A 14187-nucleotide genomic window follows, 5' to 3' on the forward strand; every position below is an offset into this window, starting at 1 on the left:
GCAAGAAGGAGAAAGGGGTTTACAACCTGTTATGTTTGCTAGTAGGACGCTCAATAAACATGAAAAAGGTTATAGTGTATATGAGAAAGAGGCCCTCGCTTGCGTCTATGCCTTAGAAAGATTTGAGTGTTATTTAGAACACGATGAATTTGAACTACATACGGACAACCAGGCCCTAACTTGGCTCTTTACCCATCCTAAGCAGCTTGGAAAGATTGGGCGGTGGGTGATGAGATTAAGTCGTTTCAGATTTAAGATTCGTCACATCAAAGGGCAGGAAAATAAAGTGGCCGATGCTTTGTCGCGCATGTATAATCCCGAAGAGCATGTTGTAGAAAATGAGGACCAATCAGACGAGAGCGAATGTGAAGAGGAGGACGGGGTGGAAGTTAAAGAATATTTAAATGTTTTAGGAGACTTTCCCGAAAGTTCTATAGGTATAGAGGAATGGCAGGAGAGGGATTGTGCCGTCAGAAATATTCGTAGTAAAGTAGGGGAAAAGGGGTATGAAAATTTCCAACTTTTTAAAGGAATTCTATATTGGGTGAAAGATGGGGTAAAAAAGGTATATGTCCCTGAGGGTTTGACGAGTGTGCTTTTAAGATATTTTCATGATTCTTGTGTAGGAGCCCATGGTGGAAGTGAGAAAACAGAGGAAAGATTAAAGAGGAAGTTTTATTGGCCCACCCTAAAAAAGGATGTGGATGAGTATGTTAAGCAATGTCATTTGTGTCAAGTGTGTAAACAACCCCGCAATAGTAAGGTGGGAAAATACTCGGTGGAGAAGATCGAGAGACAGTGGGAAAGAGTATTTATTGATGTTTTTGGGCCCTTACCGCGCACCGTGCGAGGAAATAACTGTTTGTTAGTATTAGTAGATGGGTTTAGTAAGTTTTGTATAATGATGGCTTTGCGGGACATGAAGAGTGTGCAGGTGGTACGGGCATTGGTGGATAAAGTTTGGAGTTTGTATGGGGGTCCGGAGCTACTGGTTTCCGATAATGCCACTTATTTTGTGAGTACCTTGTTCCAACAAATGTGTTTCCGATGGGGGGTGAAACATATTACTACGAGCCCTTATTATCCCAAACCCAATTTAGTTGAGAGAGTAAACAAGAATATCAAGGTAGCCTTAAGCATTTTTCACCAAAAAGACCCCCGCCACTGGGATGATTCGGTGCCTTATCTGAACTTGGCGTTTAACAGTAGCAAACACAGTGGAACAGGTTTTACTCCTGGAGAAATTTTTTTGGGTCGAGAACTCTGTCACCCTCTATTAAATGTTTGGGGGATCAATCCGGAATGTTTAGAGGTACATAGTCCTAGACGACTGGAAAATATGTGGAATGAAGTTGCTATCAATTTGGACAAAGCTAGGAATAAGATCTGTTCGCAGTATAACAAAGATCGTATTCCTAATCCTTATCAGATAGGGGACAAGGTTTTGTGCAGACCATATATACTTAGTAATAAAAAGGATTTTATTTCTGGGAAACTTCAGCACGCTTTTGCGGGGCCCTTTGAAATAACTAGATTTCTAGGTCCAGTCACGGTTTTGCTACGAGATGTTAAGAATGTGTATAAAGTAAAGAAGGCGCATGTTTCGCAGTTAAAAAAATATATTATTCCAGGTGGATAATGAGTTGGGTAGGTTAAGAGTGGAATGATTTTTTGTTATGGTATTTTATTTATTTTTAAGTACTGTCGGTTATAGCGGTTAGTCTTTGTACCTTTGTTAATTGTTGGTGCTATCTTGTCAATACTTTGTTCCTTTGTTAGGTGACTGTGTAGTTTTCTCTCCTTTTTATCTTTATTCTTGTTCTTACTTGCTCTATTAATTGTACTTTAATTGTTACCTTTGTTGTTAGGCTATTCGGTCCTAGGATGATTACCGAAAACGATAATGGTTCGGATAGAAGCTTTTCTTTAATTGCTTCAATATTTTTTTTTGAGCGGGGTGATTTGTAGCATGTCTGCTACAGCTCTGGCCTGGATGAGATTTATGTTGGCAGAAAAGGTAGATTTTTTATATTTTTTTTTTTGGCCTCCCTGGCAATAGAAGTTATTTTGATTTACGTTTGTTATATTTGGTTTAACGTAATAAAATATATGAAACTGTAATTTTTATTTAGTCTTCTTAATTTGTTAATTTTAATGGACTTTAGTTATTATATTGGTCTGGAAGGTTCGAGAACATCATCGATTGTATCGCTCCGCGGCGAACGCACGTGGCGGAAGAGCTGTGTGTCTGACGTCAGCGGATATATGGAGTGGGTGTGACGTCAGAGGACGAGTGATCGGGGAGTCGGCCCGTGGGCCTAGCCGGCGGCGGACGTGTCGAAATAAAGCGGGTTGGCCGTGGTGATGATTCCACTACGAAGCGATTATGAACGGCTTGCCCTTTTGAAAAAGGTTGGGGAAGCCGTATACGTAGGACGCGAGTGAGCGGTGAAGAGGTTGGTGAATATCGCGAGCATGTTTTAAGGAGGAAATACGTGCGTCGACAACACCTCCGAACCAGCATGACGGGAACTCGTCGCAGCAGAAAATCGCAACTACGGCAACGTCTAATGGTGATGGTTCGCCATCATTTTACACTCGTGAGTAACTGAGTGTACCTGGTGACCGGACTTCTCGACGTGGAACGCAAGTAAGTGCCAGCCATGCCACCGCCCCATTGACCCTTTTTAGTCGCAGCAAGAAATGATAAAGCTGGGATTTTGCAAATTTAAATAACTTACTACGCAACCTGATTGTTCAGCAGTTGGTTACCTTCCGCGTGCAAAAATAACTATACTCGACAGACGTTAAAGTGAAAAGACCGTCAGCGTTAGACTATGACTTAAACTGTGAAAGGCCTTTTTTGTTTTAAGCCAAAATTTTGGAACTAGATAAAATTTTTTAAGATATTTAGTGAGATGTTAATATGTGTTAATATGTTGTTACATTACGCTTATCAGATGTAAAAGTTTATCCTTTAATATTTATAGTTGTACTATGCCTGGCGCGTCAGAGGTTGTTTTTAATATGTTATATATATATATATTTATAGTTAATATTTTTTTTGGGGTAATTATATTAATTCTTCGGAGCTCCGAAATATAAGATCAGAGTATACCGTTGGTAGTAATTGATGAAGTATTTTGTGTATAGTTTTTTTTATATGATACATTATGTATTGGGAGTGGTTCGCGGCGATTTGTGAGAAATCCGTTTATGATATATTTATCTAACTATTAAATGGTGCCATATAAATTTCTCATTTTTTTTATAACTTGCTGTCCCCTCTCACTGTTCAAAATCTTACTAGTAGTGTTGTTGTGTCTGCTATCGGTTTGGATTCAAATATTTGTTTTTGAGGTTTTCCTGCGCTCGCGGTACGAGTCATTAGAGTCTTTTGACGGTGTGGCGAGGTGCGGGAGTTGTACATGTTGGCTAGGGTCAGGGCCAAAACGTTACAAAGTGCGCCACTCTGCTATATGCAGTGGCTGGAGGGCAGCAGGCGTAATGTTATTTCTTGTAGGGGTTATTGTGTTTGGAATAATAAGGGCTAGTATGGCAGTGAATGTGAGTTGGATTTTTAATTTGGAGCGCCCGGACTTGATAAACAACCTGGAAAAGGTGGGGATAACAGTGGAAGGGCAGGAGGACATAGAATTCCTCCAGGTGACGTTTATGGAATACGTTTTGCATGGAGCTGACGGAAATGTTTCAGGGGGAGAGGTTAATAAAAGTGATCATTACTTGAATCAGAAATTGTTTTTCGAGGCGATAATAAATATTCCTTACTTAAAATATAAAAATCCGGAGGACTTAATCCAGTTTTGCAGCGAGGTGGAAAAATTGCGGGAAATTAAAGAATGGGCCGACGATAATATTATTTTGAAGAGTGTTGTAGTTAAATGTTCGGGAGTAGCTCGCGCCGTAGTTATTGACGGATTGGTTAATAACCTTAGTTGGTGTGAAGTAAGTGAGGGTTTATGGGATGCCCTGTGTCCGCGGCGCCGTAAGTTACAACTCGTGCAGGACAGAGTGTTTAGGTTTCAAAGAGAGGGGGAGAGAATGGGTGATTATGTATATGATATTTTGTTACACTTGAAAGTATTTGGTTTGTGTTTACCGCAGCAGGCCATGGTGGATATAATTGTAGAAAATATGAATCCCGATGTGAGGAGAGAGTGTTCATTTGTGGAAAGACCGAGGGATCTGAATGGGCTGCGAAGGTGGTCGGTAGAAATAGAAAACGTGATGTATGCGCGGCAGGAGTACCAAAAAAATATACACGGGGTGAACAAAGTTGTCGAAGAGAGCGTAGTTGAGGAAATATTCACCCGCGGGAAAAGGAAAGGGAAATGTTATACGTGTGGGGAGAAAGGGCATTATAGAGTAGAGTGTACTCAAAAGGGCAAAGACAAGGTCTTGAGGGTTAAGAAAAAGGGTAATGATTGTTTTTATCGTCACGAAGGGGGACATTTTCAGCGGGGCGGTCAATCAATTTCTAAACAAGGATGTTTTTATTGTGGGAAGAAATCGCATGTGGTTCGTGTTTGTAGGAAAAAGGGGGGGCTAAATAAATTGCGTTTTGGGAATAAACATTTTTTAGCCGTGATACGGAACGAAAATAATTTACAGGTAGACCTTAAAATGTATGAGGAGAAGGTGGTGGCTCTTATTGATACTGGGGCTACCCGAAGTTTTGTAAGTGAGGAATTTGTGAATAAGCTATTAAAAAGGGATGGGAAATTAAAAAAAAAATTAGCGGTCGCGAGTGGTATGGAATTTCAACTCGCAGACGGAAAAAATAAAATCTCTAAATTAAAGGCTTACTTACACATTAAAATTGGACCTTTTTCATGGGATCGCGAGTTTTGGGTGATACCTGATCTTATTAAGGAGGTAATTTTAGGAATGGATTTTTGGTGGACACTCGGGCGGTTATCGATTGTAATAAGAAGAAGTTGAGTTTCTCCTTTGAGCCAAAGGTTAGTGTGAGGTTAACCAAGAATAGGAGTAAGACAGAGGTAGTGTGTGGTGGAATGCAGGGGGCTGAGAGTAGGTTAGATCAAGAAGTGGTAGGTCGAATTCAAGAAATTATCGAGGAGTTTGGAGATGTGATCACTGATAAAGTAGGAAAGTGTGAAATAGATCCTTACTGTATTAAGCTAACGGATAACAAAGCAGTGAAGTGTGTACCATACCAGTGCCCCCCTCCGAAGATGCAAGCCTTTAGACAGATAATACAGGATTTAATGGAGAAAGGAATTATTTGTGCGTCAAAATCTGTGTATGCGTCACCGGCCTTTTTGGTAAAGAAAAAAAAGGCAGGGGAATATCGTTTAGTGCTGGACTATCGCCTTTTGAATGAAAAAATTAGGCTAGATCCTTTCCCTTTACCTAAGATTGAGGTGTTATTCCAATATTTGGGCAAGGCCAAATATTTCACTATTTTGGATCTGAACGCGGCCTTTCACCAATGTGTGCTCGACCCTGAGAGCCAGCCGTATACTAGTTTTGTGACACCCTGGGGCCAATATGAGTGGAAAAGAGTACCTTTTGGTGTGAACTTTGGGGCGCAATGTTTATCCAGGATTTTAGGGAAAGTTTTACAAGAGTATCAATACAAGTTCTTACTTAGCTTTTTAGACGACATCTGTGTGTTTTCCGATTCCTTGGAAGAACATTTTCAGCATTTACGGAAAGTGCTGAAGAAACTACGAGAAGCTGGGTTTACGGTAAACCCGGAGAAGGTGTGTTGGGTAAAAAGGAAAATCATTTTTTTAGGATTTATTGTGGGAGATGGATGCTTAGAGATGGATCCTGCGAAAATAGCTCCGATTGTTAATTATGGCCCACCTAAAAATCTGAAAGGGGTTATGCGCTTTTTGGGGATGCTGGGTTTTTTTAGCAGGTTCATACCCGATTATGCCATCTTGTGCGCCCCTTTAAATGAACTAAAAAAGAAGGGAGTAGCCTTTGTTTGGGGTGAAGCTCAGAATAAAGCTTTCCAGGAGTTAAAACGCGCCATTTCAAGCCCTCCGGTGTTGGCACTTCCAAATTTTGATAAAAAATTTATTGTGCAAGTGGATGCGTCTAGTTTAGCCCTAGGGGCGGTTTTATTGCAAGAAGGAGAAAGGGGTTTACAACCTGTTATGTTTGCTAGTAGGACGCTCAATAAACATGAAAAAGGTTATAGTGTATATGAGAAAGAGGCCCTCGCTTGCGTCTATGCCTTAGAAAGATTTGAGTGTTATTTAGAACACGATGAATTTGAACTACATACGGACAACCAGGCCCTAACTTGGCTCTTTACCCATCCTAAGCAGCTTGGAAAGATTGGGCGGTGGGTGATGAGATTAAGTCGTTTCAGATTTAAGATTCGTCACATCAAAGGGCAGGAAAATAAAGTGGCCGATGCTTTGTCGCGCATGTATAATCCCGAAGAGCATGTTGTAGAAAATGAGGACCAATCAGACGAGAGCGAATGTGAAGAGGAGGACGGGGTGGAAGTTAAAGAATATTTAAATGTTTTAGGAGACTTTCCCGAAAGTTCTATAGGTATAGAGGAATGGCAGGAGAGGGATTGTGCCGTCAGAAATATTCGTAGTAAAGTAGGGGAAAAGGGGTATGAAAATTTCCAACTTTTTAAAGGAATTCTATATTGGGTGAAAGATGGGGTAAAAAAGGTATATGTCCCTGAGGGTTTGACGAGTGTGCTTTTAAGATATTTTCATGATTCTTGTGTAGGAGCCCATGGTGGAAGTGAGAAAACAGAGGAAAGATTAAAGAGGAAGTTTTATTGGCCCACCCTAAAAAAGGATGTGGATGAGTATGTTAAGCAATGTCATTTGTGTCAAGTGTGTAAACAACCCCGCAATAGTAAGGTGGGAAAATACTCGGTGGAGAAGATCGAGAGACCGTGGGAAAGAGCATTAATTGATGTTTTTGGGCCCTTACCGCGCACCGTGCGAGGAAATAACTGTTTGTTAGTATTAGTAGACGGGTTTAGTAAGTTTTGTATAATGATGGCTTTGCGGGACATGAAGAGTGTGCAGGTGGTACGGGCATTGGTGGATAAAGTTTGGAGTTTGTATGGGGGTCCGGAGCTACTGGTTTCCGATAATGCCACTTATTTTGTGAGTACCTTGTTCCAACAAATGTGTTTCCGATGGGGGGTGAAACATATTACTACGAGCCCTTATTATCCCAAACCCAATTTAGTTGAGAGAGTAAACAAGAATATCAAGGTAGCCTTAAGCATTTTTCACCAAAAAGACCCCCGCCACTGGGATGATTCGGTGCCTTATCTGAACTTGGCGTTTAACAGTAGCAAACACAGTGGAACAGGTTTTACTCCTGGAGAAATTTTTTTGGGTCGAGAACTCTGTCACCCTCTATTAAATGTTTGGGGGATCAATCCGGAATGTTTAGAGGTACATAGTCCTAGACGACTGGAAAATATGTGGAATGAAGTTGCTATCAATTTGGACAAAGCTAGGAATAAGATCTGTTCGCAGTATAACAAAGATCGTATTCCTAATCCTTATCAGATAGGGGACAAGGTTTTGTGCAGACCATATATACTTAGTAATAAAAAGGATTTTATTTCTGGGAAACTTCAGCACGCTTTTGCGGGGCCCTTTGAAATAACTAGATTTCTAGGTCCAGTCACGGTTTTGCTACGAGATGTTAAGAATGTGTATAAAGTAAAGAAGGCGCATGTTTCGCAGTTAAAAAAATATATTATTCCAGGTGGATAATGAGTTGGGTAGGTTAAGAGTGGAATGATTTTTTGTTATGGTATTTTATTTATTTTTAAGTACTGTCGGTTATAGCGGTTAGTCTTTGTACCTTTGTTAATTGTTGGTGCTATCTTGTCAATACTTTGTTCCTTTGTTAGGTGACTGTGTAGTTTTCTCTCCTTTTTATCTTTATTCTTGTTCTTACTTGCTCTATTAATTGTACTTTAATTGTTACCTTTGTTGTTAGGCTATTCGGTCCTAGGATGATTACCGCTAAAACGATAATGGTTCGGATAGAAGCTTTTCTTTAATTGCTTCAATATTTTTTTTTGAGCGGGGTGATTTGTAGCATGTCTGCTACAGCTCTGGCCTGGATGAGATTTATGTTGGCAGAAAAGGTAGATTTTTTATATTTTTTTTTTGGCCTCCCTGGCAATAGAAGTTATTTTGATTTACGTTTGTTATATTTGGTTTAACGTAATAAAATATATGAAACTGTAATTTTTATTTAGTCTTCTTAATTTGTTAATTTTAATGGACTTTAGTTATTATATTGGTCTGGAAGGTTCGAGAACATCATCGATTGTATCGCTCCGCGGCGAACGCACGTGGCGGAAGAGCTGTGTGTCTGACGTCAGCGGACATATGGAGTGGGTGTGACGTCAGAGGACGAGTGATCGGGAGTCGGCCCGTGGGCCTAGCCGGCGGCGGACGTGTCGAAATAAAGCGGGTTGGCCGTGGTGATGATTCCACTACGAAGCGATTATGAACGGCTTGCCCTTTTGAAAAAGGTTGGGGAAGCCGTATACGTAGGACGCGAGTGAGCGGTGAAGAGGTTGGTGAATATCGCGAGCATGTTTTAAGGAGGAAATACGTGCGTCGACAACACCTCCGAACCAGCATGACGGGAACTCGTCGCAGCAGAAAATCGCAACTACGGCAACGTCTAATGGTGATGGTTCGCCATCATTTTACACTCGTGAGTAACTGAGTGTACCTGGTGACCGGACTTCTCGACGTGGAACGCAAGTAAGTGCCAGCCATGCCACCGCCCCATTGACCCTTTTTAGTCGCAGCAAGAAATGATAAAGCTGGGATTTTGCAAATTTAAATAACTTACTACGCAACCTGATTGTTCAGCAGTTGGTTACCTTCCGCGTGCAAAAATAACTATACTCGACAGACGTTAAAGTGAAAAGACCGTCAGCGTTAGACTATGACTTAAACTGTGAAAGGCCTTTTTTGTTTTAAGCCAAAATTTTGGAACTAGATAAAAATTTTTAAGATATTTAGTGAGATGTTAATATGTGTTAATATGTTGTTACATTACGCTTATCAGATGTAAAAGTTTATCCTTTAATATTTATAGTTGTACTATGCCTGGCGCGTCAGAGGTTGTTTTTAATATGTTATATATATATATATATATATATATATATATGGTTAATATTTTTTTTGGGGTAATTATATTAATTCTTCGGAGCTCCGAAATATAAGATCAGAGTATACCGTTGGTAGTAATTGATGAAGTATTTTGTGTATAGTTTTTTTTATATGATACATTATGTATTGGGAGTGGTTCGCGGCGATTTGTGAGAAATCCGTTTATGATATATTTATCTAACTATTAAATGGTGCCATATAAATTTCTCATTTTTTTTATAACTTGCTGTCCCCTCTCACTGTTCAAAATCTTACTAGTAGTGTTGTTGTGTCTGCTATCGGTTTGGATTCAAATATTTGTTTTTGGGGTTTTCCTGCGCTCGCGGTACGAGTCATTAGAGTCTTTTGACGGTGTGGCGAGGCGCGGGAGTTGTACGTGTTGGCTAGGGTCAGGGCCAAAACGTTACAATTGGAGTGTAATTAATTTATAAATGGAGATAAAGACTAATTCTACCAATGAAAGTGATACATCGTGGAACAAATATGTACTGCACTAAACTAAAGCGTTAATACTAGCTCAAATAATCAGTATGATTGATTCGCTAATAACTTTTATTATTACTTGCATATTGCGACGTAGACTCGTTTCCCAAAGACCTCATATGGCCGCTACACCCTGCCTGTAAATAGTGCGTTAGATAACAGGGAGGGTATGGTTTTGAGTGGGTGGAGTGAAGTAAGAGAGATCAAAAAAACTACCAATGAAAAAAATTTACTGCCAAGAAATTATTATTAACACAATATTTTTTTCAAAAAATAAGCGTAAATGTTGGTATGTTAAATACATCACTTACTTTGGAAATATTTCATATTCTTTGTTTATTTTATTTAGATTTGAAGAAAAAACGCTTTTCTAAATCATTGTAAGTGATACCTCGTGGAATACATCTGTACTACAGGAAACTAAAGAATTACGTCTAGCTCAAAGATTATGTATGGTTGGTTTGCTAGTACTGTTGATAATTACTTGCATATTACGAATGTCGGCTCTTAAGCCGAAGACCTCACATAAACATAACATCCTGCCTGTACATGGTTATTTATTTGGTATTGTTGGTGATATTTTTTTTTTGATGGGGGATAATTTTAAAACAACTATGGAGAAATTGCCAAAGTTATTTTTTTTTCAGGTAGTCGAATTAAAAAATCTTTTTAAAAAAGTACTAAATGATGTAGGTTTTCATGATTAAAAAAATAACCGTTAACCAACCAACTTGAAATATAATATACCAAAGAAAAAACTATGTATTTATTACAAGAAATATACAAAATCATTAAGGCTCCGCCGCATCATACAAATAAAAAAAAATATATTTTTTATTCGTTTCACAATTTTTTAAAGTACTTTTAAAACAGCCGATTAAAATATTAAGAAAATTAAAACTTAAAAAAGCAAGCATGCTCTATTAAAATGAAGCCTCAGAACTAGTAAAATATGCCGAATTTGAATAGAGTGATATTTGTTTCAGAACTAGGAATATCCAATATTATTTTGATACCACCTTAATAAACATCTCGGTGAGTATGTAAGCTAGACTGTTTTTTTTAAGAACGATAAAAGTTTAAAAACAGAATGAAGACAACACGATGTAACAACACGATTGACTTCGAAGCGAGAGAAAAAAATTTCGTATCAAAATTATATTTTTATAAAAAAATTAAAAGGCTACTTTTGAGTTAAATTTTTTTATAATGATATAGTAGTGCAAGAATCATGCGCCGAATAATGACATGTCCTCGTAGACATGTGACAAGCGCCTTACAGAGTTGTGACCACAATATTCCGCTATAGTTGTCCAACCTAGCAGAGTTAACCGATAATGACAGAGTTCATTAACGTGATACTAAGAACCGGTTATAAAAAAATTAACTGCAAAACCTTTTGCTTTTTTATGCGAAATCAATAAGCACTCGTATTGTGAAGTGGCATATATCCCTGATAACGATAGGCTACCACGTATGTACGCAAACGAAGTGAGGTCTTCTCTCGACGTCTGACAAGAACCATTAGAGATCTCTAGCATGAACCAACTTCAACCCGAAAGTCAAGTTCACCGTGACAACAATCGTAAAAGCCTTAAATGATCTTTAACTCTTAAATTTAACTTCATTTTTTTTTCATATTTATTTGATATTAACGTCCGAAACATATCTGCACCAATAGCTACACGCATAAATAATACTGAGTGACCAAACGGCTGGTGTTTGTTCCAGGGCATACCGCGGAACCTTCAATGAATCGAGGTATGCCAATGACGTCCTGTACACCATCACAAACGAAGACTGCGGCCATGACGTAGAGTTTCCCGGCGAACACGCGGTGATCACATACGTAAGTCGCGCCGCACAAGGGCTTGGGATAGCACTGACTCAGCTCTGGTTGGAAGGCAGGCGGGAGGGCTATTGGCTAAGAGTTCCCGTTGTGTGGTAGTGAGTTTATTAACTCTAGTGCCGGAGGTTGGGATCAAACTTGCCCGAAGTTATTCATAGGAAAATGGCACACACATCAGAGACTTACACGGGAGTCAACAGGGAACCTCTGGGTCGGAAGGAAGCTTCGAGATACTATCGGCACACAACCACATTGAGACGTGGAGACAATATTATTGTATCTTTTTCAGGGATAAAAAGAAAAACAATATTTCTTCCGCTCTCCTTCAATTTTGTCTGTTCTTTTTCTTCCTATTATTATAAAATTCGTAGTTTGTGATTTTTCGTTAGCATCCGAAAGGCTAGGTTTAGAGACATGAACTGATGATTGTGGCGTTGAACATCTCAGCACTGCTCAAAAGGCCAGCAGCTTCTCGTGGGTTCTCGTCCCGTAGACAGCGGATCAGAGTCAATACAGCAACACAATCCAGGGACACAGGGGAAAAAAGTTTGGGGGGAGGGGGGGGGGGGGTAAATTAGCCATAGCCTGGAGTACACAGTAAGGAATAATAATAATTGTAAACTAGTTGCCAAAAAAATTTTAATTTTTGGTAAAAATACCAGTAAATTGCTTAAAATTCTACAGCTTATTGATGGAGAATATACAGAAAAACTTCTACATTTCAACAAACGTTATTGTATATACTCTGCAGGCAATATTTTATAATGTTGCACTTAATTTGCTTGTACTATTACCACCGGAAATCTCTTATAAAATCACGATAAATGCTTTGTAATGAAACAAGAAATAGTTAACTTTTCAGAGTCCACTGATAATGCCACTTGGCCGTGGTATGAGCTTTTACAGAAGTTCTGTATTAGTACATAAGAAGTTTTTACTATAGTTACGTATATTATTATTCATGAAACTGAATAGAAGATGCGAGTTTAAAAAAAAATATTTTTTTGTATCTTTTCAAACATTTGTAATTTTACAAACGTTTCTTCAGCTTCAGTTACAAATATATATTTTTTTTACTGTGTAAGTAACGTGCCAACCTGCTGCATGGGAAACATGCTATGTCAGGGAGACATGGAGGCTGTAGCGGGACTCGAACCCGGTCCTCTGGACCACCACCACCGCGCCGCCTCCCCGCAGCCCCTGGCCACGATGACGTTACTCAGCGAGCGCCGCAGTCATCGGCTCGGGACGAACAATCACGTGGCGCAGATAGTAGCAGTTGTTTTACCGCGCTGGCCAGTCTTATTCCATTTGTTCTCCTGTACAAGTTTTATTAACCTATCAAAATTGGCAGTAAAATTTATTAATATACTGATGTTATAGATGTGACGCAATCATTGCTACGTCACTCTATAGTAATTATTGTTTTACTTTTATGGCTATTAATTTTCTTTTATTGTGCAACTTATTTATTTTCTAAGTTTTTTCTCTGTTATATTAAATTTTACTGGGTCATAAATTTCCCGTGGTGCGTTTATTCCAAAGTTGGTACTAACTGTGAAGCTCAACCGAGAATGGACTAGAAGCTTTGAGACTCTAAAAAAACTTAAACATTGATATTATCTTTTAAAGTGTAAATTTTCTTTGTTATTTTAGCTGTTTTTGGGCGTGGAATTAGTTTTACAGCTAGTAGTATTACTCAGTGTGCAAACAGTGTAATAGTCTGAGGGAACTATTTCCCGTCGGTGGCGCGCCGACAGCGAGTGCGCGCAAGGGTACAGAGGGCGAGGAAGACAGACAGTCAGTCAGGGTGGCTGAGCGGTCGGGCGGAGACGGCGCCGTGCTTGCAAGCGGGCTGCTTGCTGCGACACTCAGCGCTGTGCGTCCTTCGAGGTGAACACCTTCCACGTGATACTGTGGGAGTCTCGTGCAGAAGTCTGCGTGGTCTTCAAGACATGGCAGCACCTGGCCGGTCCGGTAACTACCGCTCTACCAGGAGCTGGGTCTGTGCCGGGGCATGCGAGACTTAAATGTGCCCAACTCATCGAGAGACGACCTTGCGAGTGGTACCCGCCCAGTGTAGCTGCACCTTGGGCAAACTCGCTAAACTCTGACGCGTCCAGTGAGCTTGTTAGCAAGAATTAATTTTTTTTATGAAGCCCGGAACTGCCCAGTTTGCCTTCTTACGAAGTATATGTGCAAATAAACCATAAAAGACATAAATAAATGCCACTAGTGACAGTAATGTTAGCGTTAGTTTGAAGCATATTTATTGTTAGGCAGTTGTGTGAGTAAATTCTATGCCTAATTTAAATTTTTAGTCGAGTGCAAAAATGATGTAGACAATTGAGAAACTGCTTCCTTTTTTAATATTGGATTGCTTTATCAGGCTGTTTGTTCCCGCAACAATAGTATATTCATATTTAGTGTCTTTGGTAAAGTACTTGTTTTTGGTAAGTTTAGAAAATGATAATATGAGGGGAATTTTGTAAGCATGTATTTTGTGAGCAAATTAATTTTTCATAAATGATTTTCGGTATTGAGGTAAGGTATGATATAAGCTCACTGATACTGTACAGAAATTGTAATGTTTGAGCTTAACGAATTTTTTGGGAGCATAATGAAATGCTTTATAATTTTATGCCTTTTTTTTTTATATAGCTGTGATCACTT

At 39.3% G+C, this 14187-nt stretch overlaps 1 protein-coding gene across 1 annotated transcript in view; it reads left to right on the forward strand.

Annotated features, from left to right (window-relative positions):
• Nucleotides 1-14187, forward strand: part of LOC134542589 (uncharacterized) — a 53761-nt gene that overhangs the window by 4695 nt on the left and 34879 nt on the right. Inside the window, exon 2 of the mRNA XM_063386964.1 lies at nucleotides 11397-11514. Coding sequence (XP_063243034.1) covers nucleotides 11397-11514 — 118 coding nt within the window. The remainder of the gene's footprint in view (nucleotides 1-11396; nucleotides 11515-14187) is intronic.

This window comes from Bacillus rossius (genome assembly GCF_032445375.1).
Source record: "Bacillus rossius redtenbacheri isolate Brsri chromosome 9 unlocalized genomic scaffold, Brsri_v3 Brsri_v3_scf9_1, whole genome shotgun sequence".
Classification (NCBI taxonomy): domain Eukaryota; kingdom Metazoa; phylum Arthropoda; class Insecta; order Phasmatodea; family Bacillidae; genus Bacillus; species Bacillus rossius.